The sequence below is a fragment of the Ostrea edulis genome, chromosome 8, assembly GCF_947568905.1.
Source record: "Ostrea edulis chromosome 8, xbOstEdul1.1, whole genome shotgun sequence".
Classification (NCBI taxonomy): domain Eukaryota; kingdom Metazoa; phylum Mollusca; class Bivalvia; order Ostreida; family Ostreidae; genus Ostrea; species Ostrea edulis.
Genome location: NC_079171.1, coordinates 38,759,613 through 38,786,572, shown reverse-complemented (window position 1 = coordinate 38,786,572; position 26,960 = coordinate 38,759,613). Strand labels below are relative to the sequence as shown.

The 26,960-nt window shown below is 35.0% G+C and overlaps 1 protein-coding gene across 10 annotated transcripts in view; it reads left to right on the top strand.

The window, feature by feature from the left end:
* The window catches only part of LOC125662132 (MYCBP-associated protein-like), a 71,378-nt gene that overhangs the window by 10,333 nt on the left and 34,085 nt on the right, over window positions 1–26,960 (top strand). For 6 of the 10 annotated variants that reach the window (XM_056146077.1, XM_056146080.1, XM_056146078.1 and 3 more), the window contains 6 exons: window positions 17,555–17,712; window positions 18,237–18,343; window positions 20,317–20,375; window positions 22,565–22,671; window positions 24,886–25,054; window positions 25,728–25,847. In XM_056146077.1, the coding sequence (XP_056002052.1) occupies window positions 17,555–17,712; window positions 18,237–18,343; window positions 20,317–20,375; window positions 22,565–22,671; window positions 24,886–25,054; window positions 25,728–25,847 (720 nt within the window). Of the gene's footprint in view, window positions 1–8,713; window positions 11,001–13,875; window positions 15,119–17,554; window positions 17,713–18,236; window positions 18,344–20,316; window positions 20,376–22,564; window positions 22,672–24,885; window positions 25,055–25,727; window positions 25,848–26,960 lie in introns of those variants that run through there. The other 4 variants (XM_056146075.1, XM_056146074.1, XM_048894310.2 and 1 more) reach the window with 3 other exon arrangements.

Sequence of the window (26,960 nt, the reverse complement as noted above, 5' to 3'; positions counted from 1 at the left end):
TGTATTTTAAATACACATTATGTATATAATCATCATCCCTGAGATGTGAGAGATCGATTTTACATATCAATAATTTTTTGCGCTTGTTCTAATAATGTTTGCAAGAACTACAATCTACCATTATACAATTGAAAGTACTATATAGACATTACTTGAAATTTTATAAGGAACAGTACAATGCACTAGTTTGGGCACAATATGAAAGTCCTGCCAGGGGCAAAAGAATCTGGCTTGTGTGTCTTCAAAGGTGAAGACAATATAAGGAGGGAGGATTATATAATAGCTATAGGGTTATACGGACCATGGATATCAGGAGGGAGGAATGTGTAATAGCTATAGGGTTATTATATGGACCGTGGATATCGGGAGGGAGGAATTTATAATTGCTTTAGGGTTGAATGGACCATGGAGGGAAGAATTTATAATTGCTATAGAGCTATACGGACCGTGGATATCAGCTTGGGTAGCTCAGTCGGGTTAGAGCACCTAGCTGACTAGTAATACAGGGGTCTGGGGTTTGATTCCCAGTCTAGTCATAAAAATTCTTCTTTCCTTTTACAATGATAATTATTTTATCATCTTAATATATCAACCTTTTTTTCTGTACATCATAATTGTAAACAAAATTTTATGCTATAGCATTCCTTCTATTGCCGGGCTTCAACTAATGCATATAATCATTGAGTTGCTATTGATACGTAATGATATAAATGGCTTATTTTTGCTCCTGTGTCGACCTGCACCTTTTAAGTCCACAGTGAGTGAGTGACCCCTTGGAAAGTTTCGCTGGTCAGCAAGTGACCATCAAAGTAATCAGCTGATGTCTAAAACCATTTTGTGAAGTGACTGTATTTATGCACCTAATAGGTGATGTTTACACTGATTGTAATTTACATGTATGATTGTTACACGATATATTTAGTTGGAAAAATCGGAATCTAAAGAATAAATAGTATCTCTGTAGAAAATGAACTGTGTGTGATAAATACATGTATGATTGTTACATGATATATTTAGCTGGAAAAATCTGGATCTAAAGAATAAATAATATCTCTGTAGAAAATGAACTGTGTGTGATAAATACATGTACAGAATATAATGCTTGAAATTATTATTACAAGGATATGTGATCATGTGATCAAAGATAATCGATTTGATTTATAAAGTTATGATAGCTCTTAATCTGAAAATTTTATTTGGTTATAAAAATGTGCTATATTACAAGAATTTTTTTTGTATGGTAACTTTAACCATGTATAGTCATTGATAAAATCAAAATTTAGTTTAAGATTTTATTGAAACAAAGATTTCGGTTTCATTGAATATATAGCATTTATTTTATTATATAGAAATAATTTTTTGTACGGAAAGATAATAATTTGTAATTTAATTTTGTGTCATTCAGAGTCTTTTCATAAATAGGTTTTTTAACACAAATATTAATAACAAATGTTTATATAAACCTTATTTTTTTTTCTGTCATTGAAATGGTAAGGCAACAAAAACTTTCGACACCAAAAAATGAGAGCTTGTATAACAAACTTACCTTAACAAATGACTATAAACCTGTAGGAACTTTGATTCCCGAGTGGATTTTCAGGATACTGGGGTTGTAATGTAAATCTATTGACTTTCTCAAGGCTGAATATATTCACGGACAGTTAATTTCATTATTTATGTACAATCAGGTAGTTTAATAACTCCTAAAAGGGCAGATTGTATTTCACACAAGTATCCGAAGTGTTCGATTTTTCAGTGTTTACATGTAACAGTAAATTGTGAAATATACTGGAAATTATTGTTTGATTTTTTTTTTTTTAGTTCAGTCAAATAAAATCAGTAATTAACACACTTCCCCCTTAAAGGAAAGACCCCCACCTCAAGTGTTTAGTGCTTTTAACTTTTCCTGTTGGATTATGTTATAGCTTCATTAGTTTTGTTTGATCATTTCATGGTTAAAATGGAGTACATTACTTTATAAAGTGACCTGTTACGTTTGAATGTGATTTTTCACACATTTTGTCCGGAGCAGATTTTCTTTTGTCGACGAGTGCCGCTTTTTAAACAACACTTCTAGTGACCAAACAGCGGACTGCTTCAAGAAGGGTATTAGATACTGTGTTTTAAAAACTTTTGAAATTTAGTTGCTACAAGAGGAAATGTATTTGTTTGAGATTGGGAGGTTTGTGTGTGATGTCAGGAAATAAACAGGGGGTCGAGTGAGCACGGTATGGAATTTGTTTGGTAAATTCTGTTTTCTAAAGAAATTTTTTTAAAAATCTGTTTTCTACTGGAATTTGTTTTTATCGTAATTAAAATTCAATATCATATGAACTTTAAAATATAATTTAGCTGAAAGTTTTAAGGTCTTGCATCTAAAGGAAGTTGATAAGAATTTTCAAATATTTTATTTAAATGTGTTGTAGAAAAATTATATTAATAAGATTGATTCATTAAAAACATTAATTTTTTAGTATTTTAAAAAAAAATCTATTGAGATTTATCAGGTTTTCTGTACTTAATTTTATTAAGGACATAGAAAATGACCAGTTTTGGAAAACTGGTGAAAAAGCTTAGCATCCCTAACAAAAGTAATGAAGGGGGAAACGAAGGCCATTCCTCGCAGGAAACGGTCAAAAAATTATTTAGTACCAAGCTGGGAGCCATGCAGACGAAACTGGCCGCAGGGCAACTATTGGGTAGGTACCCAGTATAAAAAATCACCCAGGCGCAATACAATATAATGTACGGTACATGTAAATATTAATATGTAGCTTTGATATCTGATACTGGTATTTGGTACTTGATAAGGATGGACTGCCTAGTCTAAATGGTACAGTTATGTATACCATTATAACAATACTCACAATGTATGTGTGATACATGTAAATGAGGGGGGGGGGGGGTACTAATGTGACCATGCACAGAGCAAAGTATCTATTAAGGTATTCAATGTGTAATGACCATATTTCATATCTAATAAATGGATGGTGGAATTTTTGTAATCATGGTATCATTTTGAAGGGTTCATCAAATAAAAATAATCCACCGTAGGAATTTTCAAAATTTTGTTTACTGCTTGATTTATTTCACCTAGGATTTAACATTGAAGTATATGGGAAAAGCATGTTTTATTACAATATTTTAAAAAGAAATTATATTTTCACACAAATCTCTTGGTAGAAAGTTACAAACACTTTCTCTTAGTGAAAATATGAAATAAAATTAATCATTGACCACACACATTTTTAGAAAATTAGATTTTTCTTGATTTTACAAAGGGCAGACAACTCTTCCAAAAAGTCTAAAGTGCAAAAAGGTCAGCTTCTAATCATTTACCAGTCATGTGAATTTCATCTGCTTCACTTTCATCATTATTTAACAATAAACATTTATGTTGATCTAAATCCTTCAAAACTGTTCATTATCCTTTCATTATACATGGAATACCTTAAGGGGAAAATACAAACGTACGTAATCACATGTAATTAATGGGAGGAATATTGATTGATTGATTGTTGTTTAACGTCCCTCTCGAGAATACTTCACTCATATGGAGACGTCACCACTGCCGGTGAAGGGCTGCAAAATTTCGGCCTATGCTCGGCGCTAAATATGACCTTTGAGCAAGGAGGGATCTTTATCGTGCCACACCTGCTGTGACATTGGACCTCGGTTTTCGCTGTCTCATCTGAAAGACCACCCCATTTAGTCACCTTCTACAACAAACAATGGGTACTGAGGACCTATTCTAACCCGGATCCCCACAGGATTATGGGAGGAATATGCAATGTAACACATGACAATCCTGCTCATTTGTAAATTTATGTCTGACCTCCTCTTGGAAAAGTGGATACATTATTTGTTTCTGTTCTGTAAGTCTGTCCATTACAAAGTTTTGTTAACACGGTTTCTTGTACAGTTCCAAGTGTATACTGTTGACTATATACAAAACACCTTTGGGGTTTTACATAAAAGCAAATTTAGAAGATAGGTCAATGTTTAACGATTTTTCGGTATGTCATTTTTGTTTGTGAATTCAGTTTCTGTTTTCAGTTATTAAATTGAATTGGATGAAACTTGACAGAGATGATCACTGCTGAATCTAATTGTGCCATACACTATGGTTATTTTGTCAGTAAAACAAAGTTTTTTGGAATTTCTGGTACTCAGTCTATATAACTGCGTGGATGTGATGTTTGGGAACATTATAGTAATTAAATGTTATAAACTTCTGTTATATTGGATTGGTATAAAGTGTTGACAGACATGTTTATATTTAGGGACTTAATAAACATACAGATATGAGGGGGAAGGCATATTTTTGCTTAAAAAGCAAGCACAAGTTTTTTATTGCCACCTCCATGTGATTAGCAGAGGGGTGGGTGGGGGTGCAACTGGCAATCGACAAATGTAGTCCAGCTAATGAAAGAGCTAATTTCTTTAGAAATAAGATTTAAAAATTAACTTACGGGACAAATTGATTTTAAATATATCATAATTTCCAGCCAAAGTGTAATTATTTAGTTTGTTATCCCCATTGGAAATTAACACCTTTGATATGTAATTCTCCTTTTTACACTATTATACATGTCCTTCCATTCATGTGCTGGCAAAGAGCATGCGGTGTATATTCTGTGGGATTGATGGGCAATATTGCACAATTTGAAATGGATATCTAAAGATGTCATTTTATGATAATAAATTTAAGTCTGATGACTATATATCCATGGATCTGAAATTATTTTTTTATAGAGAGTTCTGGAAGCAAAAAGATTGTGCATTACTGGTATAGGACATTTGTAACAGGAAGGGACAAAATGCAATGGACCAGACCAGGATTCGAACCCGGGCTCCCTGAATCTCTAGTCAGGTGCTCTACCAACTGAGCTATCCCAGGCCACCGGTGATTGAACCCGGCTGACCGCTACATTCCTCCCTCCTTAGATGTCTTCACACATGAAGACATCAACCCAGGATCTTTATCCCCTGGCAGGCATTTTCACCTGTCAGTTCCAGGGGCTGGTCTACGGCACCAAATGTAACAGGAAGGGAGAAAATGCATTGGACCAGCTGGGTTCGATCGCCGGTGGCCAGTTAGCTCAGTTCGTAGAGCACCTGACTAGAGATTCAGGGGGCCCGGGTTTGAATCCTGGTCTGGTCCGATGAATTTTCTCCCTTCCTGTTACATTTGGTGCCAGAGACCAGCCCCTGGAACTGACAGGTGAAAGTGCCTGCCAGAGGATAAAGATCCTGGGTTGATGGCATCATGTGTGAAGACATTTAAGGAGGGAGGAATGTAACGGTCAGCCGGGTTCGATAACCGGTGGCCAGATAGCTCAGTTGGTAGAGCACCTGACTAGAGATTCAGGGGGACTGGGTTCGAATCCTGGTCTGGTCCGGTGCATTTTCTCCCTTCCTTTTACACCTGACATTCACCCCTCCCCCCCTCCTCCATCATACACCCATCCACTCATCACATGACCCCTATCCTCTAGCAAAATAGTTCAAAGGTTAATATGAAGGGCAGAATATGGACTGAACATCACTAACTTTTGTGTACCCAAAATTGAATATCAAAGTGTCAAAACTAAAATCAAGTGTCTCCATTAAGGGTTTCTAAATATTTGATAAATGTTTACTTGATTTCCACTTTCTGCTTAATCCTTGATAATACAGAAATAAATCCCTCATGTGCATTGACAAGTATCAGTTTTCTGGGCTATGTATACACTTATATTTAACATTTCAATTTGCAGTTTGAATTTTAAATATTTTCATATCCACCTTTCATTGGTTCTGAGGACTTTTATGGCCTGCTAAGTCTTCTATCCCATCCTGACCTTGTTTTTGATTGAATTATTTATTAAAACATTTTGTAGACATTGATCTTGCATGCAAACCCAAAGTTCTGTTTTCGTAAATATTTAATGCTAATTGCTTATAATGATGATGAGGGGGCGGTGTGTTGAAATCAATATTTTTATAAGGACACATGATCACATGTCTAGGTTGAATATTGCGTCCAAGTAGCTATATGTCTTTTCTGTAGTAGATGAAGTGCTCCATGCTTATTACATGTATATAAGGACAATTCCCCTGAGATCCCACCTCTGGTACAGTGTTCGAAATTAAACCATAGACCGAGTGTATGTCAAATGACACCGGTCTATGCCAATTGTAATTGGGATAGACCAAATTGTCTATGCCAATTTTCTATAGATTTAAAGCAAAAGAGTAATTATCCCAAAAGTCGATGTCTTATAAACATTATGAGGAAAGGAAGATATTGTTATGGAAATGGAAAGAAAATATGTTTTCTAAGTACATTTGATGTAAATAATAATGTTTTAAATTTGTGGGTTTTTTTGTTTTTTTTCAATGTTGCAATCTATGCCAATTCAATGAAGTCTATGTCATCTTGTTAATATCATGTTATGGCATAGAGTCACTGGCATAATTTCGAACACTGCTGGTATGACCCGGGGTCTGTGTTTGCCTTAAAATACTTTTGATTTCTTTATGAGACTTTATGAGATTTATTAGATTGATTACAGCATGTTGTTCATTTTAATTTACCTTTTCAATACAGATAATCTATTTGTATCCAACATATCTTTTTGTTTGGGGGGGGGGGGGGTCAAATTGAAAGTACAGTATAATCTGTCTAAACCGGCTATGTGTGGTTCCAAAGAAATTGGCCGGTTTGCACAGAGTCCGGAATGCAGAATGTTGACAAGAATGAGAGTTGCTTCCCTTGTATTCACTAACTATGCATACGTGTGTAATGATTGCTAACGTTTTAATATACATTTATCACAAAAGAATTCAAAATGTAAAAATATAAATGTCAGTGTTTTATTGTCGTGCTCATTTGAAAAAGTTTCAATTTTTATTAAACAGTTTAAAATCTGGGAATTATTCGCGCAATTTTCTGTTGGTAAATTGTCGATTTCGTCTACATCATCGCCGTTATCAAGTGTTACATTATGTACGTTCGTCAAGTTTGTGTTGTGTTCGTTTAAAATTTGTCTTTCCCATCTTTCATTGTAAATGTTTTGCTTTCAACTGTCTCAATTTGTGAAACGGAAATTGATGCAATGCCGAGTGATCGACCGGACATGGCGAGTTGTGCTAACTAACTGCATATCATCACAGTCTGACTCGCCGTGAAGCTCCGAGAAGTCCACGAGGGGAAACCCTGCTTTTGGAAAACATAACGGGATTGTTGCCGATTTTGTTTCATTCCAAGAATGTATCGAATACATCGATTAATTGAACTTTGTCTTTTAATGTCAGTTCTCGTCTCTGTCGTTAGGGGGAGGTTGCCATTACCTCGTGCGTGGTGCTGTCATAATTGAAAAGTGCACCCCCTAAAAATCAGGTTTTATTTTAAACTGATCGCGACTCATCGCCAGTTGCACTCTTTTACTTACCTGTGGCTTCCCTTGAGACACCCTTTGTGTACACCGCGTGTGATCGACCGAATACCGACAGGTTGGTCATCGTGGGGTGGCTGGTTTACATGCAATAATTAGAGCTAATTACGAGCAGTTGGGACCTTGTGTACACCGAATACAATTGACCGCAACAATTAGGGTGGTGGTGTATCATCGAGGGGCCGGTTTACACAGGATAATTAAAGTTAATTAATAGCAGTTGGGACTGTGTAAGCCGGCCGATATACAGAATACGCAGTATCCGGAGTACAGGGAATTATTAATAAAGGATTTGTTAAAGAAATGTTAGGGACTATATTTTGTGGCCGGAATTGACAGAGCGCCGGAGTACTCAGAGGCCGGTTTGGACAAATTATACTGTAATTGACGGTAATTGCAGCCCATTTTTGAAGCTTGATATTTCTAAATCAACAAATTCTGTTTTCTCTCCTTAAGGTGCCCAGGTGCCCGTCTCATGACGGAACCAAATTATATTTCATCAACTGAAAGGTAAATCATTAAAACTCTGATATCATTTTAAAGAGCTTTATAATGTAAGTAATGAAAATATTTTCAGAGAGACTTTTTAAAAGTGATGATTAAGTTACCCCTCATTATAAACTTTACATTGGTGTCTATAATGCAAGGAGACAAATTCTTCTTATATAGAAATGTATAGTACATTGTATTAAATTAATTTTCTCAAAAAAAAATCTTCAAGTCTAAACTTAGACTTAAATCTTAGATTTTATGCAAATTTTGACTGCTCAAATAAAAGAAATCTTGGACTTTAGTTTGAAATTTTTTCAAGAAATCCAATTCAGGCCTTCATTTCAATTAATAAATGTCTGGGAAACTCTATGCAGCAACATATCTCTTTTAGTTTCTTATTATAATAACATCTCAATTTAAAAATGATGCAGAAAATCGAATGGGGACCAGGGGTACTTTGATGTATTTTTGAGTCCATGCAGTGGAAAGTGAAGGAGTGGATCTAAAGATTTAGTGTTCTAATCAAAAATATATTTTCACTTGACCATTAAGATAATATGATATTCAGAAACATTTCTATTCAGTGAGCGAGAGGCAAGTTGATTTTTCAAGGTGAAATGGAGTAAGGTATCAATGTAATAAATCTCAGGGAAAATCTTCCTAATTGTGAATGTATTTGGGGTAAGGGTAAATATAATGAACACGAGACAAGCAAATATCCGCATAATTTTGTGCAAACAAAGTGATTGACATCAGCTGATCTGCAGAGACAGGTGGGTTCCCTGTACCCATGGGGGACAAAAGGGGGGAAATTTAAATATTATCATCATTCAACCAAACGTACTATTAAGATTTTGTTGATATTTGCAATTTTTTTATGATCATTAAAAAAAAGTTCCTAAATCTGCCATGTCCAGGGCAAAACATTTTTCCACAGACTTTTCAAACAGAATACAATAATATTTTCCCAATGGAGTCTCATTGGTACATTGTGAAAACTTCATGGTATATATTTGTGATGGGAAATGATATGTTGAAACAATGTACCCCCTTTTTTCTGATGAGAATTTGTTTGGTAAATAAAGATTTCCGACTCTTTGGTCAATCAAGTCTTTGTTTGCCATTGTGTTTAATAATGTAGAGGGTTTATTAAGAAATTTGGTGGGAAACTGACGGCTCTGTGGTGTAATTTGACAATATATTGGAACCAGCATGTTTGGGAATGGATTTCACAGAAAGGAATTTAGACATCTATGAAGGTTGTCAGATTAAAATTTGACAAAGAGGATTTTGGTTTCAAGAAGGAGGATTCATGAACTTGTTTTTAGATTTCCAGTTGTGCATGCCAGTGGAGATCCAGTCATCCTCTGATCGTTCCAGAGTTATTCAGTCTTTTAATTTGTTAATTGATTAATTATATCTAATGAGTGTTTAATTCATGTGTCGGACCACTTTCTGATATGAATTGCAGTTACCAGAATTTAGAATATTGAAACATTTTCTGGGAATTTAAGATTTTAATACTAAAAAAATTGTGGGTTTTTTGGTTTTTTTTTTCGTTTTTTTTTCATTTTTTTGAAGTGAAGATTTACTCCAGGTTACATTTACCAGAATTTTGAAACATTTCCTTGGAATTCAAGACTTTGATCCAAAACATTGTGTACGTTGTTTTGAAATGCAGAAGTGAAAAAAGTTATACTCCTTAGATTTTAGAATAATTTGGATTATTTATTCATTTGGATAATATAAATCATACTTTATTTGGATATAACTCAGATGAGAATTTCTTCAGAGTGCTATTGAATGATTCTGAGTGTTGACGAAATGTTAATTACCCTGTGTTAAGGGGTGAAACTAAATACATCAAAACAAGGCGACCTACCCGAGGAATTCAAATACTTTTATTGGATTAGAATAAATAATTTTACGTCACTCTGCTCTTTGAAACACATTATATCTTTCAAGGTGACAAAACATTGTAGCGAAGGAAAAAGAAAAGGTGTGAAAATGACAGATTGCTGTCTCAAACAGAAGGAAGATTAAATCGAGATTTCTGAAATATACGCAATTAATTTTCTTTTCTGTTTGGAGGATTTTATCAGTAAAAGGAGAAATCGCCCACGTTTGGTTTGGTTTCCCAGCATACTACCGAAATTGATGTCCATCATAAGAAGCTCTGCTGTAAGGGTGACATCAACTGTGTTCACCTGATTCAAGCTTCTAAAAAAAAAGTTTTTTTTTCCTTAACAACTAACATTACAATTTTTCATCGTCGTCTCTAAGGAATTCTGTCATAAAAAAGAATTAGAGACACATCCATTACTGATGTTTCTTGTCCAGAGTATGAAGGTTCCTGAAGAGCTCAGTTAATGTGATTCTCTTTGTGGTTGAGGTTTATCAGAGGTTTGAATATATATGACGTTATAATGAGAACTAACTGTATTTCAAGTGTTTGATCATCTGAGATCTAGAAGTTTTATACACATTGACTGTGTGGATAGTGAGATTTTTTTATGCAGATTTTGTGATACTGAGTCTCTTGTAAACACGTGTGAAAACTCTGCTGATGAAGAAAGAGATCACATTTATTTTGGGCAGTTATTAGCAGAAAGTCGTTAATATTTGGTTTTAATCACCCATATTAAGAGTGCTTCCAGTTTCCTAATAGTTCTATATTGGAGATGTGGCTGATTAAATTGGCATGAAAAGAGGAGAAAATAGTTGATCAATAATAATTTTGATATCCAAATCCTCAGCAGGAAAACCCATTGTGTGCAGGACCACAGTAAAAACAATACAATATTCATAATTTTTTACGTGAACGGAACTTAATCTGGAAATAAAGCCCAAAATAAAAAGGAATGAATTCGGGGAGTGCAAACAGACGAATGTCGGTGCAAGTGGTTTCTCAGAGCACTCCGGTACAAAGAGAACGGCCGAAGCACAACTCAGCACCTCCGAGCGCCATGCGACGCGTGAACACTTCCGCAGCTCTTGGAGGGGATCGAAAAGGCTCGCATTCAAGTTCGGCTGCTAGCAGTGCGAACGAGAGTCGGCGAAGAAGTGCAAGTAGGTTTATGTTGCTATTTTTAGAATCAGGGACTTCACCAAGCTGTTCTGATGATGTATATGTTTTTGTTGGTAATTCTTCTCTTAATTTTTAGACTATACTCTTGCTATTTCATTTGACAACACTTTAAGCTGGCTTAATTATTGCAGCTAGAAATTGCTGAAGGTCGGATCAATATTGTTCCTTATACCGTATTGTTTCGAAAAAGCAAGATGTTCATGAAAATGATGTTCAAATTTTATACTTAAGAAAAGCCCTGCCTAGATGTGTTTGTCTGTTCTGATCAGGGTGGTGAATATTCTGTCGTACTTGTATTCCGTACATCTCCAAAATATCGATCTATATGAGCTGTGCAAACTTTCGACATAAAACAATCAGATATTCATGATTTGGAAACTTTTTGAACAGCACAGAGATGTTGTGAAACATTTGCTTTGCATGGAGAACATGCAATATTTGAATGGAATTAGGATTTTTCTGTATTTCATTGCTGAAGAAGGTTAGAACACAAAAATAGAAAATGAATGAAAAGCTTAGGATGGTTATATGATGTCTTAATTAAAGCAATACAAGCTGTAACTGACGGTATTTTTTCAACTATCCAATTATGCACCAAATAACACCTACCGGTATAACTAATATAATCCCAAAGACCTGAGAAGAAAAATTCAGCAAAATAAACAAGGGAATATTGTTTGAGAGCACACCTACAATGAGTCTTTCGTATAAACCGCCATTGTGTCGTATACACGGACATTGGAACGATGATTGTTGAACATAATCGGGTTGCTGAGACCGAGGCCTTATACATAGACGGAAACTGACGCGAGTAACTACACGTGTCGTTTGTTTTAAAATATTACGTTGTTTCATGAATGACTAGAAATACTATATAAATGTAAAAAGGTAATAATTACGCAAATGTGCCACTGAAATGAAATTTGGATTGTGAATTTTCTATAAAATTGGCATGTTAAACTGTTTACAAATCGAACACGTGCTCAGTGCTTCTCTTTCGCTTTTTCCGAACTGGTGACCTCCAAGGTCAATGCACATCGGAGGTTACGAGCAGAAATTACTGACAGGATGACAATAATTCATGAATTCACATTTTTTTTTAATGATGAAAAAGTCACTCAAGATCAGACTCCACAACACCTTGACAGAGTTTTTCAAATTAACACGAAATGATTTAATCATGAAAGCTTTGATGATGATATATGATAAGTATATTTGTGAAAAAGATTAAAATATGCAATTTTGGATAATATAAAAAAAAACACGATTTTCAAAATTCTATTTCAATAAATATAAGCAAAATTAAGACACTGGCGAATTTGAACTCGGGATCTGCGGATTAGAAACCTGATACTTTATCCACCGAGCTACGATGATGAATGTTGCAAAACATTTAAATCACCGTCTTGTGATGTAGTGCCTTGATGTAGTGTCGAGCCACCTTAAATAGTTAGTAAATAATTGCAATGTTATTTTCAGAATTATTGAAGAAATCAAAATCGCTATAGTTGCAGGACTTCGTTAAACTGAGTTTATTATAATGAGATAGGAACAATATGGAGATATTTAAAACGATGAGGGATAGTTAATTAATGCACCTCCTTGTGAAATATTGTGATATGCTTACTTATATTCATATCTAATAGTAAGAAAAATGTGTAAAGTTTTGACTTATTTAAACTACATATAGTTACTGTTTGCTTATAGTAGAAATGTAATTAATGTAATTATGCACTTAGTCTAATTAAAAAGTAAGTGTCTCTCCTGAACTCCAAATTGTCACATTTATTTAATATCTATAAATCAATAAAATCATATTGATCATTTGGAGATAATTACTCATGACTTGTGATTTGGAAAATTTATGTTAAAACAACAATTTTACTAAATTGAATGAGATCATTTGTATAATATAATTATTAAGGAATCTGTAATGCAGTATTAGGGCATTTATAGTGAGAATTAAGACATTCATAGTGGGTTCTTTCTTGTATGATTTACCAATCAATTATTGTAGGTGATTATTGACAATGGCTTTGTTAAGTTCCAGAGTTCACTCTGCATGTACACTGAAATCAAGGACATTTCTTGACTCTCTCTCTCTCTAAATTTCTTTCTCAATCTCTATCTCTCTCTCTATCTCTCTCTCTCTCTCTCTCTCTCTCTCTCTCACTGAATTACTATAGATTAAATGACTTTTTCGACTACTTTTCTACTTCTCAAACAAGGATAATGTATATATACTTACTTACTATATAAGAATACAGTTCTCACTCAAGGATATAAATGTCTATACTATAAGAATACAGTTCTCACACAGAGATAATATTTATACTTACTATAAGAATACAGTATTGTTATGAATCACCACAACACAAAATTAAAAAGATCTGAAATTCTAAAAGTGGTAGTTAAACAATTTTCACAAAACTGGATCGGCAGGCATTTGATCAAGTGTACACGACACTGCTTGTTTGTTTTTAACGAGCACAAAGAGAATTGTTGTGAGGGTATATCTATAAAGAATTTGATGTATTGATCACTTAAACTGTTTACATTTTAATACAGCCTTGCTTTTCTTTCTCTCAGCACAGTACAGGTTGCTAAGTTTGGAGAGAGATATTGCAAGCAATCAAATATCAAATTACCAATATACAACTATATCTAGCCCTTAGAATCTTCTTTACTATAATAATTTGTATGCAGGAAAAGCTTTTGGGGGGGATTTAAATTAAACATTAGAATTTTTATAAGTTTTTTCAATGTTTGAATTGTTCATTTGTCTGTGTTTTGAAGCCTTTCCTTTCTGTGTGGGTTAAAGGCCTGCATGGTTGAATTTTCATGAAAATTATTCGCATCGATTAATTTGAATTTCACTCAATGAGTAGTCATAGATGATGTTAATTTCAATTCTTTTATCCGAAGTTTGAAAGCTATAAATCACCTTATTTTTCAATTTATCAGTTTGACAGTAGGAAAATTCTATTCAGTTTAATATCCTGAGGTACAGGGCAGTTTAAATGCTGATTTATTGTTAAGAAAACTCCTTTTTTTTTTTAACCCTGTTTGTTCCTGGAGTAGGAGTACACACTTGAAATCATCTGGATTCATAAGGAAATTCTGTGTTTGATTTGTTTTTTATCGCCATGGTGATGATTGCAGCGAGAACTCATAACACTGTCACAGTGAAATACAGGGAATTATCGGGTGACAAGATTCGAACAAAAACACGGCTGATTTAATTAATGCTTATATAATATGAGGAATGTGTGACTCTCTTGTACTAAACTAAAAACCGTTAACAGGGAAATTTGAGTACTTAATTTTCAAGGACTTAGATTTGCTATGAAGGATCCACAGTGAAAATCGGCAAAAGACATGTTTTTCTTGATGCAATTTCATTTTATGGAAAGGAAAACATTTAAAATCATTTAAAGATGTTTATTGCCTTTGCTCGTCATTGAAACCACTCATAAAGTTCTTTAGAATTTGTGCAAGTGTGTTATAAAATTAGTGGATATGATCATTTCTGCCTGAGAAAACGAGTGAGGCGATATCGTTTTTCCATTTTCTGATAAAATTGTCATTTTATAGTCGCCACTTTTCTCGCTTGGGGAATCTTGTTAAGAGACCAGTGGCACATTTTCGAGGGCTAAAACTTCGCAGATACGACACTTGGAAATTCTCCTAGTCCAAATTGTCTAATAGGCTTTAATGTATGGACGTAGCTAATATTCCTGTGGTTTAAATTGCCAACCAAATTGAAATCTGAAGAATTTTTTCATGGACGTTTTGGACAATTTTTCAACAAATACTTAACCGACTTTGTAAAAGAGTGTAGATTTGGAAGGGAAAATTTACACATTGATTTTGTGAGTGGTCATAATAAAACTGATAGTAATGGTGAAAGAGGACCACACTGGCAGTAAACTAGAACGACGATTAAGTCGTGATCCTGGTGGACACAAAACTGACCATGGCGGGCACAAGACCGACCATGGTGCTCATAAACCGGAACATGGTGCACACAAACCGGAACATAGTGCTCACAAAGCAGGTGCTCATGGCAGGCGAATGTCTGTAATTGGGAAAGATGGACGTAAGTCAGTAAAATTCAGCAAGAAATGTGAATTAACAGATTAAATCTTATGTGAATCCAAGCGATAGATTCTATTAAAGATAATGTGAGTTGTTTTAATTCCATGGTGCCAAAATTTTAGAATATGTTATGAGGGTACAATCGTAATGGTTGTAATTTCATGTGATAGGAAAATCTACGTTTTAAATTTCTGTTGTGAAAGCATTGAAATTTTTTTCGTACATTACTTACTATGAATTTTATTTTCACAGTGAAATGATAAATTGTCAACATAGTAAAAATGAAACCATCATGTTTAAGTAATTCCCAGTCTATGATATAAGATTTGCCTAAAGAGTTTATTTTTACAACCACAAATTTGACAAAAGGGTCTGTGGAGGGAACTCACATAGTCAAAAGGTGCATGGTCATACATACAATTCCTCCAAAGTGAGAATAATTAATGTCTTAAAAGTGTGTTTGGATGATCTTAATTGTTTCGTATATAAAGGGTTGTGAAAGTGAACACATTTTAGGATGTGGCGGTCAGACGAGTTCGATCGCCGGTGGCCAGAATGCTCGGTTGGTAGAGCACCGGACTAGAGATTCAGGGGACCCGGGTTTGAATCAAGGTCTGGTCCGTTGCATTTTCTCCCTTCCTCTGTTACATTTGGTGTCGTAAACCAGTCCCAATGGAACTGATAGGTGAAAACCCCTGCCAGGGGATAATTAAAGGTCCTGGGTTGATGTATTCAAGGTACGTGTGAAGACATTTTAAAGGAGGGGGGAATGTGGCACTCGGACAGGTTCGATATTGCTGGCTGTGGATAGATAGGTCACTTGCTATAGCACCTGACTAGAGATTCAGGGGGCTCGGGTTTAAATTACGGTCCGTTGCATTTTCTCCCTTCCTGTTAAGTGTAAAGAAAATCATTTGTAATTTGAAGAATGTTTTTTTTAAAAGAATTATGGCAAATAGACATGATTTGAGAAATAGTGATTATCTAAGGGATTAACAGGCCTGTTAGATGGGGGTGAGGATCTGTAGTACATGCAGTCAATATTAAAAGGAAGGGGGTAAGAATAACACACAAAAAGTTTCAATTGTTTGGATGAGTTTGTGTGAAATGCTGAGATATTAGCACATATAAATCTGATGAATTCAGTGTTCAGGGAATTTTTCCTTAAATTTTTTGTTGTTGTTTTTTTGTTGTTGTTTTTTTGGTGATACTCTTTGTTTCATTTTCTGACAGAATTTAAAACAGCAATACTCTCTTACCTAAATCACCTACATCTTGTGTGTTCTTTTGCATGTTTCAAATGAATAGACAAGTAAGAAAAAATTTGACCTCCGAAAGATGGAGATGTTGTTGATCATTGTTACTGATGTCTTATTTCCACCACTGCGAGGTCACACTTATGTAATGCACTCACGTGAACTGTGTAGTTAAAATCATACAATGATAAGTTTCAGTTAACAAAATATACTGTTAAGTTATTTCATGAAAATTAATTGAATTGTTAGGACTGGGCTGTGTTCAAGATTGTAGTGGATAAAATAAATTTTTCAAAAAATGTTTATTCGGTATATACATACATACAAATATACATACATAGATACCCAGGATAAGCCATGAAAGCTCGAAAGCTTATTTCCAATGGGGTCCTTTGATGCACGCGGATGTTTGCGCTAGGGGGTCATTTATGTGGGAGGAAACCGGAGTACCCGGAGGAAACCCATGTGTCCGAGCGGGCGACCGCCATACCCTCTCACATACAACCACTGCCAATCATGGGGATCGAACTTGGGTCGCAGCGGTGAAAAGCGAGAGCGCTACCTCTGCGCTACCCGGACACCCTTGTGATTGCAAGATTGTTGCCTGGCCTGGATTTTTCAAAATAATCTTATAATAAGTTGAAATTCAAATTGGACTTAAGTCAGATTTTACTCAAATTTTGATTTTTCAAATAAAAGAAAACTCAAAACTTAAGTTTGAGATTTTTTCAAGAAACCCAAGTCTGGAAGTTGAATAATCATATAGACTATAGCCATACCTAGGGACTACAAATTTATGCAGTATGTTCAACAAACCTAGATATCTAGCCTAGCAGCTAGGCTATAGCGGCGCTACAATCATGAATACAGCCCAGTGTAGCCATGTGATTTGTTTGTAATATATCATTCACTAGATCATATGTTTAAGATTTATATGGGTTTTTTAAAACTAAAATTGAAATATATATCCTGATACTTGTAATTGATTTGAACATATTACATTGAGCTTGGAATGAACACGCAGGCACAAGTTCTATAACAGTTAGAGTACTCTTTACATAGACTTAGTTCAATGTTTGAAGACTTCATGAGTTGTCAGAATTTTATTCTTCATTATCATTCACCATGAGTGCTTCTTGTCACAGAATTGTGCATAACTATCTAAATTTGGAATTTTTCAGATAAGCTCAAGGGTCGTGGCAAAAACCAGGCAGGAACTCCTGAGAAAGCTGGTACCCCGTCCCAGGAGGGTGCAGATGAGAACCAGTCACCAGCGCGAAATGTCATCTGGAACGAAGAGATTGAAAAGCTGCAGATCAAAGAGGATGATCTGAAAAATGTAAGAGTTTTAGAACAAATCTATAGAATGAAAATTCCTTCTCAAATTTAGAAAAAAATTCAAATTTCGTACCATGCATTTTTTTTATTTTTTTTTGGTGACATGCAAGCAGTGAAATACTTTTAGTGTACTAGTACAACTTGATACATGTGACTTATCGTGGGTCAATTCCTCATCACACATGTGTAAAATAATGCTGTATGCTTGTGTTTGTGCACATTTGATTTAGAAATATTTTTATTTAGTACAACAAGTATTAAGTCTAGAAACATCCTCTCCATATATACATATATAATTAAAAAGTTATCTTGTAGCAGGTACCCATATAGGATAAGAGATGTTCTAAAGTTAAAGGTATACAGTTTTTGTTTTACACAAAACACAAAAACTAAAACAACAATTAACCCAACCCCCAACCCCCCAATTTAAATGTGACTTAAATTTCCAGCTAATGAAATTGAAGTGAATTAGGAAATTAGTGTCTGCTTGTCTTCACATTGACGATAACATGTAATTCTTTGCAGGTCCACGAAGCTCCTTTGCCTACAGCCCCTAAAACTCCCAAGGCCACTCACTTAACTGTGAGGAAGATGAAACCAGCCTCCGAATGGGACAAGCCGAAACCTCGAATGTAAGTATCTGTCTAGGGTAGGGAAGATAACTCTGTAGGAGTCTTATGTAAGAAAGATAACTCTGTAGGAGTCTTAAAGTAGGGAAGATAACTGTAGGAGTCTTAAAGTAGGAAAGATAATTCTGTAGGCGTCTTACTAAGGTAGGGAAGATAACTCTGTAGGAGTCTTAAGGTAGGGAAGATAACTCTATAGGAGTCTTAAGGTAGGGAAGATAACTGTAGGAGTCTTAAGGTAGGAAAGATAACTCTGTAGGCATCTTAAGGTAGGGAAGATAACTCTGTAAGAGTCATGAGATAGGGAAGATAACTCTGTAGGATTTATTGATTATATATATTGTTTAAAGTCCCTATCGAAATTCTTTTGCTCATAATGAGATGATACCATTGCCAGTGAAGAACTGCAAAATTTCGGCCTATGCTCGGCGCTTATGGCCATGTGAGCAGGGAGGGATCTTTATCATGCCATACCTGCTGTGACACGGGACCTCGGTTTTTGTGGTCTCATCTGAAGGAATGTCCCATTTAGTTGCCTTTACGACAAGGAAGGGGTACTGAGGACCTATTCTAACCCGAAACCCCACGGGAATAACTGTAGGTGTACCAAGGTGGGGAAGATAACTCTGTAATAGTCTTATTAATAAAGTAGGGAAGATAACTCTGTAATAGTCTTATTAATAAAGTAGGGAAGATAACTCTGTAATAGTCTTATTAATAAAGTAGGGAAGATAACTCTAATAGTCTTATTAATAAAGTAGGGAAGATAACTCTGTAATAGTCTTATTAATAAAGTAGGGAAGATAACTCTGTAATAGTCTTATTAATAAAGTAGGGAAGATAACCCTAATAGTCTTATTAATAAAGTAGGGAAGATAACTCTGTAATAGTCTTATTAATAAAGTAGGGAAGATAACTCTGTAATAGTCTTATTAATAAAGTAGGGAAGATAACTCTGTAATAGTCTTATTAATAAAGTAGGGAAGATAACTCTAATAGTCTTATTAATAAAGTAGGGAAGATAACTCTGTAATAGTCTTATTAATAAAGTAGGGAAGATAACTCTGTAATAGTCTTATTAATAAAGTAGGGAAGATAACTCTGTAATAGTCTTATTAATAAAGTAGGGAAGATAACTCTAATAGTCTTATTAATAAAGTAGGGAAGATAACTCTGTAATAGTCTTATTAATAAAGTAGGGAAGATAACTCTATAGGAGTCGTTTCTAAGAGTCAAATGATTTACAGAGAGGGAAAGATGTTAGTTTTAAATCTGTTATTTCATAGGGTTGATCTGATACAAATATTAAAACAGCATTGAATTTTGTCACTTGTGGAGTATTGTCTTCCAGTCTTGATTGCTCTCTTTAAAACAAAAAAAAAGATTCATTGTTAATAATGGATAAGTAACAGCAAAGAATGGCTGTGTATAAATGTGACATATTGAACCTGCATATTTTTCAATGCAGAATCAACTTCATAATTCTTTAAAAATGTTGGTATTTAGTGGCAGACAGCTTCCCTATGTATACATGTACATGCTCTCTGTATATCGACAGCTTCCCTATGTATACATATACATGCTCTCTGTATATCGACAGCTATGTATACATATACATGCTCTCTGTATATCGACAGCTTCCCTATGTATACATGTACATGCTCTCTGTATATCGACAGCTTCCCTATGTATACATGTACATGCTCTCTGTATATCGACAGCTTCCCTATGTATACATGTACATGCTCTCTGTATATCTATCATGTTGGTAGACAGCCCCCCCCCCCCCCTACTTTACACATTTATATGTCTCCTGTGTATCAGCCACACAGCCAGGTGTTTGTATTGGAAATGTGTATAGTCTTACAGTTTGAATTCAGTTCAATTTTCTTATCAAATGTTTATTAAGTATAGTTCGTTTGAAGAGCTTTCATTGCACTGGAGTTGATGACATAATGCGGAGTTACCTCCCTTTTCAGAATCACTGTGGCCCATCCAGCCCCTGTTGATGCCCCCATAAAAGATCCGGACTACTCTGGTAATGTATAATATAGTCATAGTCACAAAGAAGCTTTAAAATGTATCATTTCAATCATTGGCAGAAGCTCTCACTAGCTATTATAATCAAGTTGTGTTTTGCTAAGGGGTGAGATTAGAAGATTGATGTCGGATAAAAATCTAAATTCAAATACAGTGGAGCCTCGTTAATCCGGACACTTTGGTTCCCAGCAAAATCGTCCGGATAAATGAAGCGTCCGGATAATTGAATCGCATATTTTCTATCTTTACATAAGTAACCAATATGTGCCTGCTTTATTGATGCATAGTGAATTAAACACATTCTATCATTGGATTTGACCATTTGCATTAGTAAATAAATTATGATAATGTTAACATTTGCATGTATTTCAAAGCACTAAAATTTAATGTACGTGTTCAGTGTATTTGCCTGTGCTTACATTGTACATACATATGATCCCTACAAATAAATATACAAAACTGTGTACCGTATGCGCTAAAACAAATAATGAAGCACTTTATGCAACTATAAGTAAATTATCATTAGTAACTAACATAATCATTTACATTTCAAACATTTCATCACACTTTTCCTTCTTAAAGAGGCCGGTAATTTCCATCTGTCACAATTCACGGGTTCGGCGGTTTGTTAAAACAATCTTCATCGTCCAAAGTTGATATAAGAATTTCATGATTATCATGTCAGTTGACAACATTCTTTAACCAAAATTCAATCTGCCAGACTTTATATTTCTTATTCTATAATTATCCAAGACAATATCTGGAGAACAAAATCATTTAAGCTCGTAATATCAAGACCTACAACTGCTTTGATCTAGTCACGTGCACCTATTATTTTCATGATGCGATAATAACGGAACAAAACTCGGGTGAAACTAACATTACAGGTACATACAGAATTTAGTTGTCAGTTTCCTTAAAATGGTAATTTTCTCACTTCTACCCAGAGTTTAAAAATTCAAAGCAATAAAGATCTACAACATCGTAACAAGAATCAATCGTACATAGGTACATTCTACATGCGTGACATTCTAAACGTTAAAACCTTATACTACATATACATGTGCATGAACATACATGTATATTTCACGCCAATCAACAGTATAAAATCCAGAATCTAGAAGTATAATCTACACTCTTTAGATTTGAATAAGCCGATATCAATTTACGAATCAGTACAGCTGATATGTGTAGCAATTTAAAAAATTATCATTACGGCATGATGTTTAATTTATTAATACTATTAGGGTATTGATCAAGACTATAAAATAATATGCTACAGATTTATTTACAAAATTCAACACTACACGCAATAAAGATCTTATGTGCGAAAATTTTCAATACAATGTCTCGATCGGCACATGCTATCTAACGGACTTATCATCACACACCACCTAATTGGAGGGAGGTGTTGACAGGGTACAGGTAATCGCTTCAATTAGACAGATTGGCGTGTTTTCTTTATAATTTATGTCATGCTAAAATTGTCCGACACAGACCTTCCCTAAACAAAATTACCATCCGGATTAACGGTACAATTTTCAATGCATTATAACGTTTTGTAGTAAAAAGTGACCGTCCGGATCCGGAACGCGAATTTCCGGATTAATGATGCAAAATAATGTATAAAAATTCCGTTCCCTAGAAAAATCGTCCGGAAGGTGAAGCGTCCGCATTAATGGCGTCCGGATTACCGAGGCTCCACTGTAGTTAGGGGGAGAGGAGATAACATCTCCCGTAAGTTTCTGTCATCCGACATCGATTACACTTTACTGAAAAAAGAAAGAAGACAAGTGACTGTTAAAAACCACATGATATTATATTTTAATGATCATTTAATAGTTTTAATGTACACTTTCATTTGCCAATAAACAGTAGCAAAGGTAAACAGGGCGTTATTTATACTCGTATGATTTTACTTGTTAATCGATTAATTTCAACATTCATCATATTTAGTTTTAAAGAGGGAGGTGGAGAGGTCTTGTTGAAAACTATGTGAATTAAGTTTTTTGTCAGACATTGAACTTTTGATCTTCCCTTAAGTATAATAATTGTCAATTTAAATTCATGTCAGCATGTTTTGTTTTGTTTTTTTGATATATTTAATGCAATTTGCATTTTATGCTCTTCATGCACTTAGGTTCTACTTTATAAATTTTTTAAAGTATAGAATGACTTTTCTCCCAGGTTTTGCTGGTCCCCGTTACAATGACGAGGGCGCCCCTATCCCCCACAGCCTGCTGGGGTCATACGACGAGTTCAGGAGGGAGGCAATCAAACGAGGAGACTTACTGGTAAGACGAGAAAATGTACTCTAGTAATTCAACAATAAGAATAGACTTCTAGTAGTTTAGCCGATGACCGTTCAGATTTGTATTGTGGCCCCGTAATAATTCACCCGATGACCCTTCAGATTTATATTGTGGCCCCGTAATAATTCACCCAATGACCCTTCAGATTTGTATTGTGGCCCCGTAATAATTCACCCGATGACCCTTCAGATTTATATTGGGGCCCCGTAATAATTCACCCGATGACCCTTTAGATTTATATTGTGACCCTTGTAATAATTCACCCGATGACCCTGCAAATTTGTATAGATCATGTCATATCTCAAAGATGGCCCCCGTTGATTTTTGGATGACTAAGTCTATGGTCAAAGTTACAATTTGACATTTTAAGTACACATGTACCAAGGTTATTATGTCCCATTAGAAGAGTCCAAGTTTCTAACCTTGAATATTTATGAAAGTTACAACCACACTTTCATCCGCTGCTTCTTCTGATTTCAGAGAGAGAGAGAGAGATCAGTTTGGAGCTCAATAGTATTCCTTTCAGAGTTATCCTTCTTTGTCTCTGAACTGTGAATTATTTAATCTGTGAGGCTCTTTTTCTGCAAACCTTAGTTTTGATTTGTTCAATGTATGCATGATATCTAGGGCTGAAATGATGTGCCCTCTTCACGATAGGATACATATTGCAATACTTATGCCATGTACGTTTCAATATGATACAATTTACAGAAGAAACCAATAATAACTTCAAAGGAAAATTTCGTTAAGAAAATTCACAGTCCCAATATTAAAAGCAAACTCTTTCCAAACTGCTGAATGGTGAGATGCCTGTTGGCTCTGTAGTTTAAACTGATTATAAGTTCATTATTGTTTTCGTCAGACTCAAGGCTAACAACAGTCTGACCATTAACGAATGCCATTCTGTCCCTCAGCATGTAAAAATAATCAGCAGAAGTCAAGACCGATGTATTTTGCCAAACCTGATTTTAAAAACATATGGAACCAAAAATCGAGGCAATGAATCGAACATTGAATCGGGTGTTTATATTGAACAGTATCGATATTTCGGTAAATCGTTTCATCCCTAATGATATCATCTTTTTATGTCTAGGTAACCTCACGAATTTAAAGTGAAATCACAGTACAGGGATGCGTTCAAGATCGTAGTGACCAGCCTAGGGGCTAGGTATGGTGGCTGATTTCTGCCATCTTACACTTTATCATCTTTTTGTTATTTGGAGGCAAAATGTAGGGGTGAAACGATACAGTACCTTCTCGATTCGATTCGATTTTCGATACTTTAGTCTCGATTCGATGATTTTCAATTCGATACAATAGCATGTACCAAATTCTTCATAATGCTAAGATTGTTTTATGTTTCATTGTATTTATTGCTCTCTGCAAATAAATTCTACATAATGTATAAATGTTTAACATAAAGCAACACTCTTATCACTTGTCCTAAAGCCGTAATGTCACCATACCCAGGATTTATACATTGGGGGTGCATTTTTCAACTCAACTGCGTCCATTTTGATACAGCAAAATTTACTCTTATGTTGATTGGGCAAGTTTCAATTCCATTGGCTAATCAGAAACCATGTTATCAAGAGCAATTTGTGCTATGATTTTAAAACCATATCGAACCGAAACAGACCCCGAATAAATCGAACATTGAATCGAGACCACTACATCGCGATTCGGCCGCATCGCGATGCATCGTTTCACCCCTAGCAAAATGACAACAAAACAATATTTAGCAACTTTTCGACCCATAATAACGAAAAGACAACAAATAGATATTATTAGCTACTTTTCACCTCAAAATAACGAAAACACGGCACATTGTAAAATGGCACAAAGCAGCCACCATACCTAGCCCCTAGGCTAGTCGCTACAATCTTGAACGCAGCCCAGAGTTCACTGGTATCACTGTGACATCATTAGATTTTGTGGATTTTTCATGGTAGTACTCCTATCCCATGAATTTCAAACCATAATGAAATACACAATTTACATGATATTTCAATGTACAGAAGCCATATCTGTGAAATTACACTTCACAAAAAAACGAAAATCCTCGCAATTCATCAAAATTGTTCCCCACGAATTTAAATGATCCCTCGGTATGTTGTGTAGAAAACAAAATTCAGAATGCATGACTTACAGTGCTGTATTGTAAATACGATCATGGTAAGTCCTTGAATATTGCAGGACTTGCCAGTTCCTAGAGATTCAGACCTCCAGCCAGACAGACCAACTGTCAAATATGAGAAGAAGAGGCGGGACAGACCGGAGAGACTCCGCCCTAATGAGAGTAACGCCCTGCTGAACTGGCAAATGAAGATGATGGAGAGGAAGAGACAGCAGGGGTATATCTCCAGTAAGTCTTGGGAGGATCCAATGTTTTCATTTAGAAGGGAGTGGATAGTTGTGTATTTGACATGGCATATTGCCAGTGATTTGTACAATTTTTGAAATCACACTGAACTACATATATACACAATTACAGTAGACAATTGTTAATGCATTGACAGCTGGTTCGTAGATTTCCTCGCACGTGTTATGGACACAAAGTTTAAATTGACAGTCACGCATTGCTGAGATGGAATGAAGAAACCACCTCCTTGTTCTCCAGAATTACACTAGTTTAGACAGATTATCATATCTTGTAATGAGAATACGATTATCGCATCTTCTTGAGAAATGTGATCAGAATACGAATTATTTTTGCATTGTTTAGGTCAAAATAAATCTGTCCGGAAATATTGGATCAAGACTATAATTCTGAGATTCTGATCTTAATTGCTATAATTTTGTTTCCCCATGAAGATGAGATTTTTGTGACCCCTTTCACATAAAATCTTGCGCATGAGATGAAAATTTTGTTTCTGCCAAAATCTCCTATGTTATAATGTAAGAATGCATATTATAATGCCAATGTATGCTTTGAGAAATATGCGAGTGGAGAATCAGAAAAGAGCCACAGCATTTTCAAACTGACATCTCAGTCTCGAGATTTTTTGTGATTCAGAATTTTCCGTGACTTTTGACAGAGTTGTTACAGAAGAACCCTGAGGATTTAGCGATGAATGCGGCAGACAATTACCGCCAGATTCAGGAGGAGCGTTACATGATCGACCGGACCATACCATTCAAAGACTACGGCAAGGGATGTAAGTCTAATCTCAAGGGATGTAAGTCTTATCTCAAGGTGTGCAAGTCTTATCTCAAGGGATGTAAGTCTGATCTCAAGGGATGTAAGTCTAATCTCAAGGGATGTAAGTTTTATCTCAAGGTGTGGAAGTCTTATCTCAAGGTGTGCAAGTCTTATCTCAAGGGATGTAAGTCTGATCTCAAGGTGTACAAGTCTTATCTCAAGGTGTGCAAGTCTTATCTCAAGGGATGTAAGTCTGATCTCAAAGGATGCAAGTCTGATCTCAAGGTGTGCAAGTCTTATCTCAAGGTGTGCAAGTCTTATCTCAAGGGATGTAACTCTAATCTCAAGGGATGTAAGTCTGATCTCAAGGGATGTAGTCTAATCTCAAGGTGTGCAAGTCTTATCTCAAGTGATATCCAAAAGGTCAACTTTCATTGGCTGCAGGTGCATTTACTCAATGATGTAATATCAAAGTATCAGTTTTAATTAGCTGTGTGTTAAATAAATGATGTAGTATCAAAATCTGAATTTTCATTGGCTGTACATTTAATCAATGATGTAATATCAAAATCTCATTTTCATTGGCTGTGCATTAAATAAATGATGTAATATTAAAGTCTCAACTTTCATTGGCTGCTTGTGCATTAGTAAACAATCTAGGGGTAAACTTTAATGTGTTGATTAATCTTGCAAAATATTGTTATTAACTTGATGTGGTATGTATGACATTATGTAATCAGTGACTTGTACAACAGAGAATGTAAGGCCAAAAATATCAATCAATAGTTTCTCAGGCCCCACCGCATTCGTTGAAAAGGTACTGCATGGAATTTTTATTTTAATTTATGTTCGGTTTATTTATGTAATGAGGCAACTCTTGTGTTCTATATATTTATGTAAAATTTTCAGAAGGCTTTGATAAGAATTGTAAGTATCTCTTTGATTAAAGAATCATTGAATACAAACTCATTTATGTGCAAGTGTTGAGGAATCATAGCATACATAATGTGAGACAGTTTTTTTTTTATTATTATTATTTTTTTTTTTTTTTTATTTATTTGTAAAAATAAAAATCTCATTCTCATATATATATATACATGTGTGTATATATATATATATACATTGTATA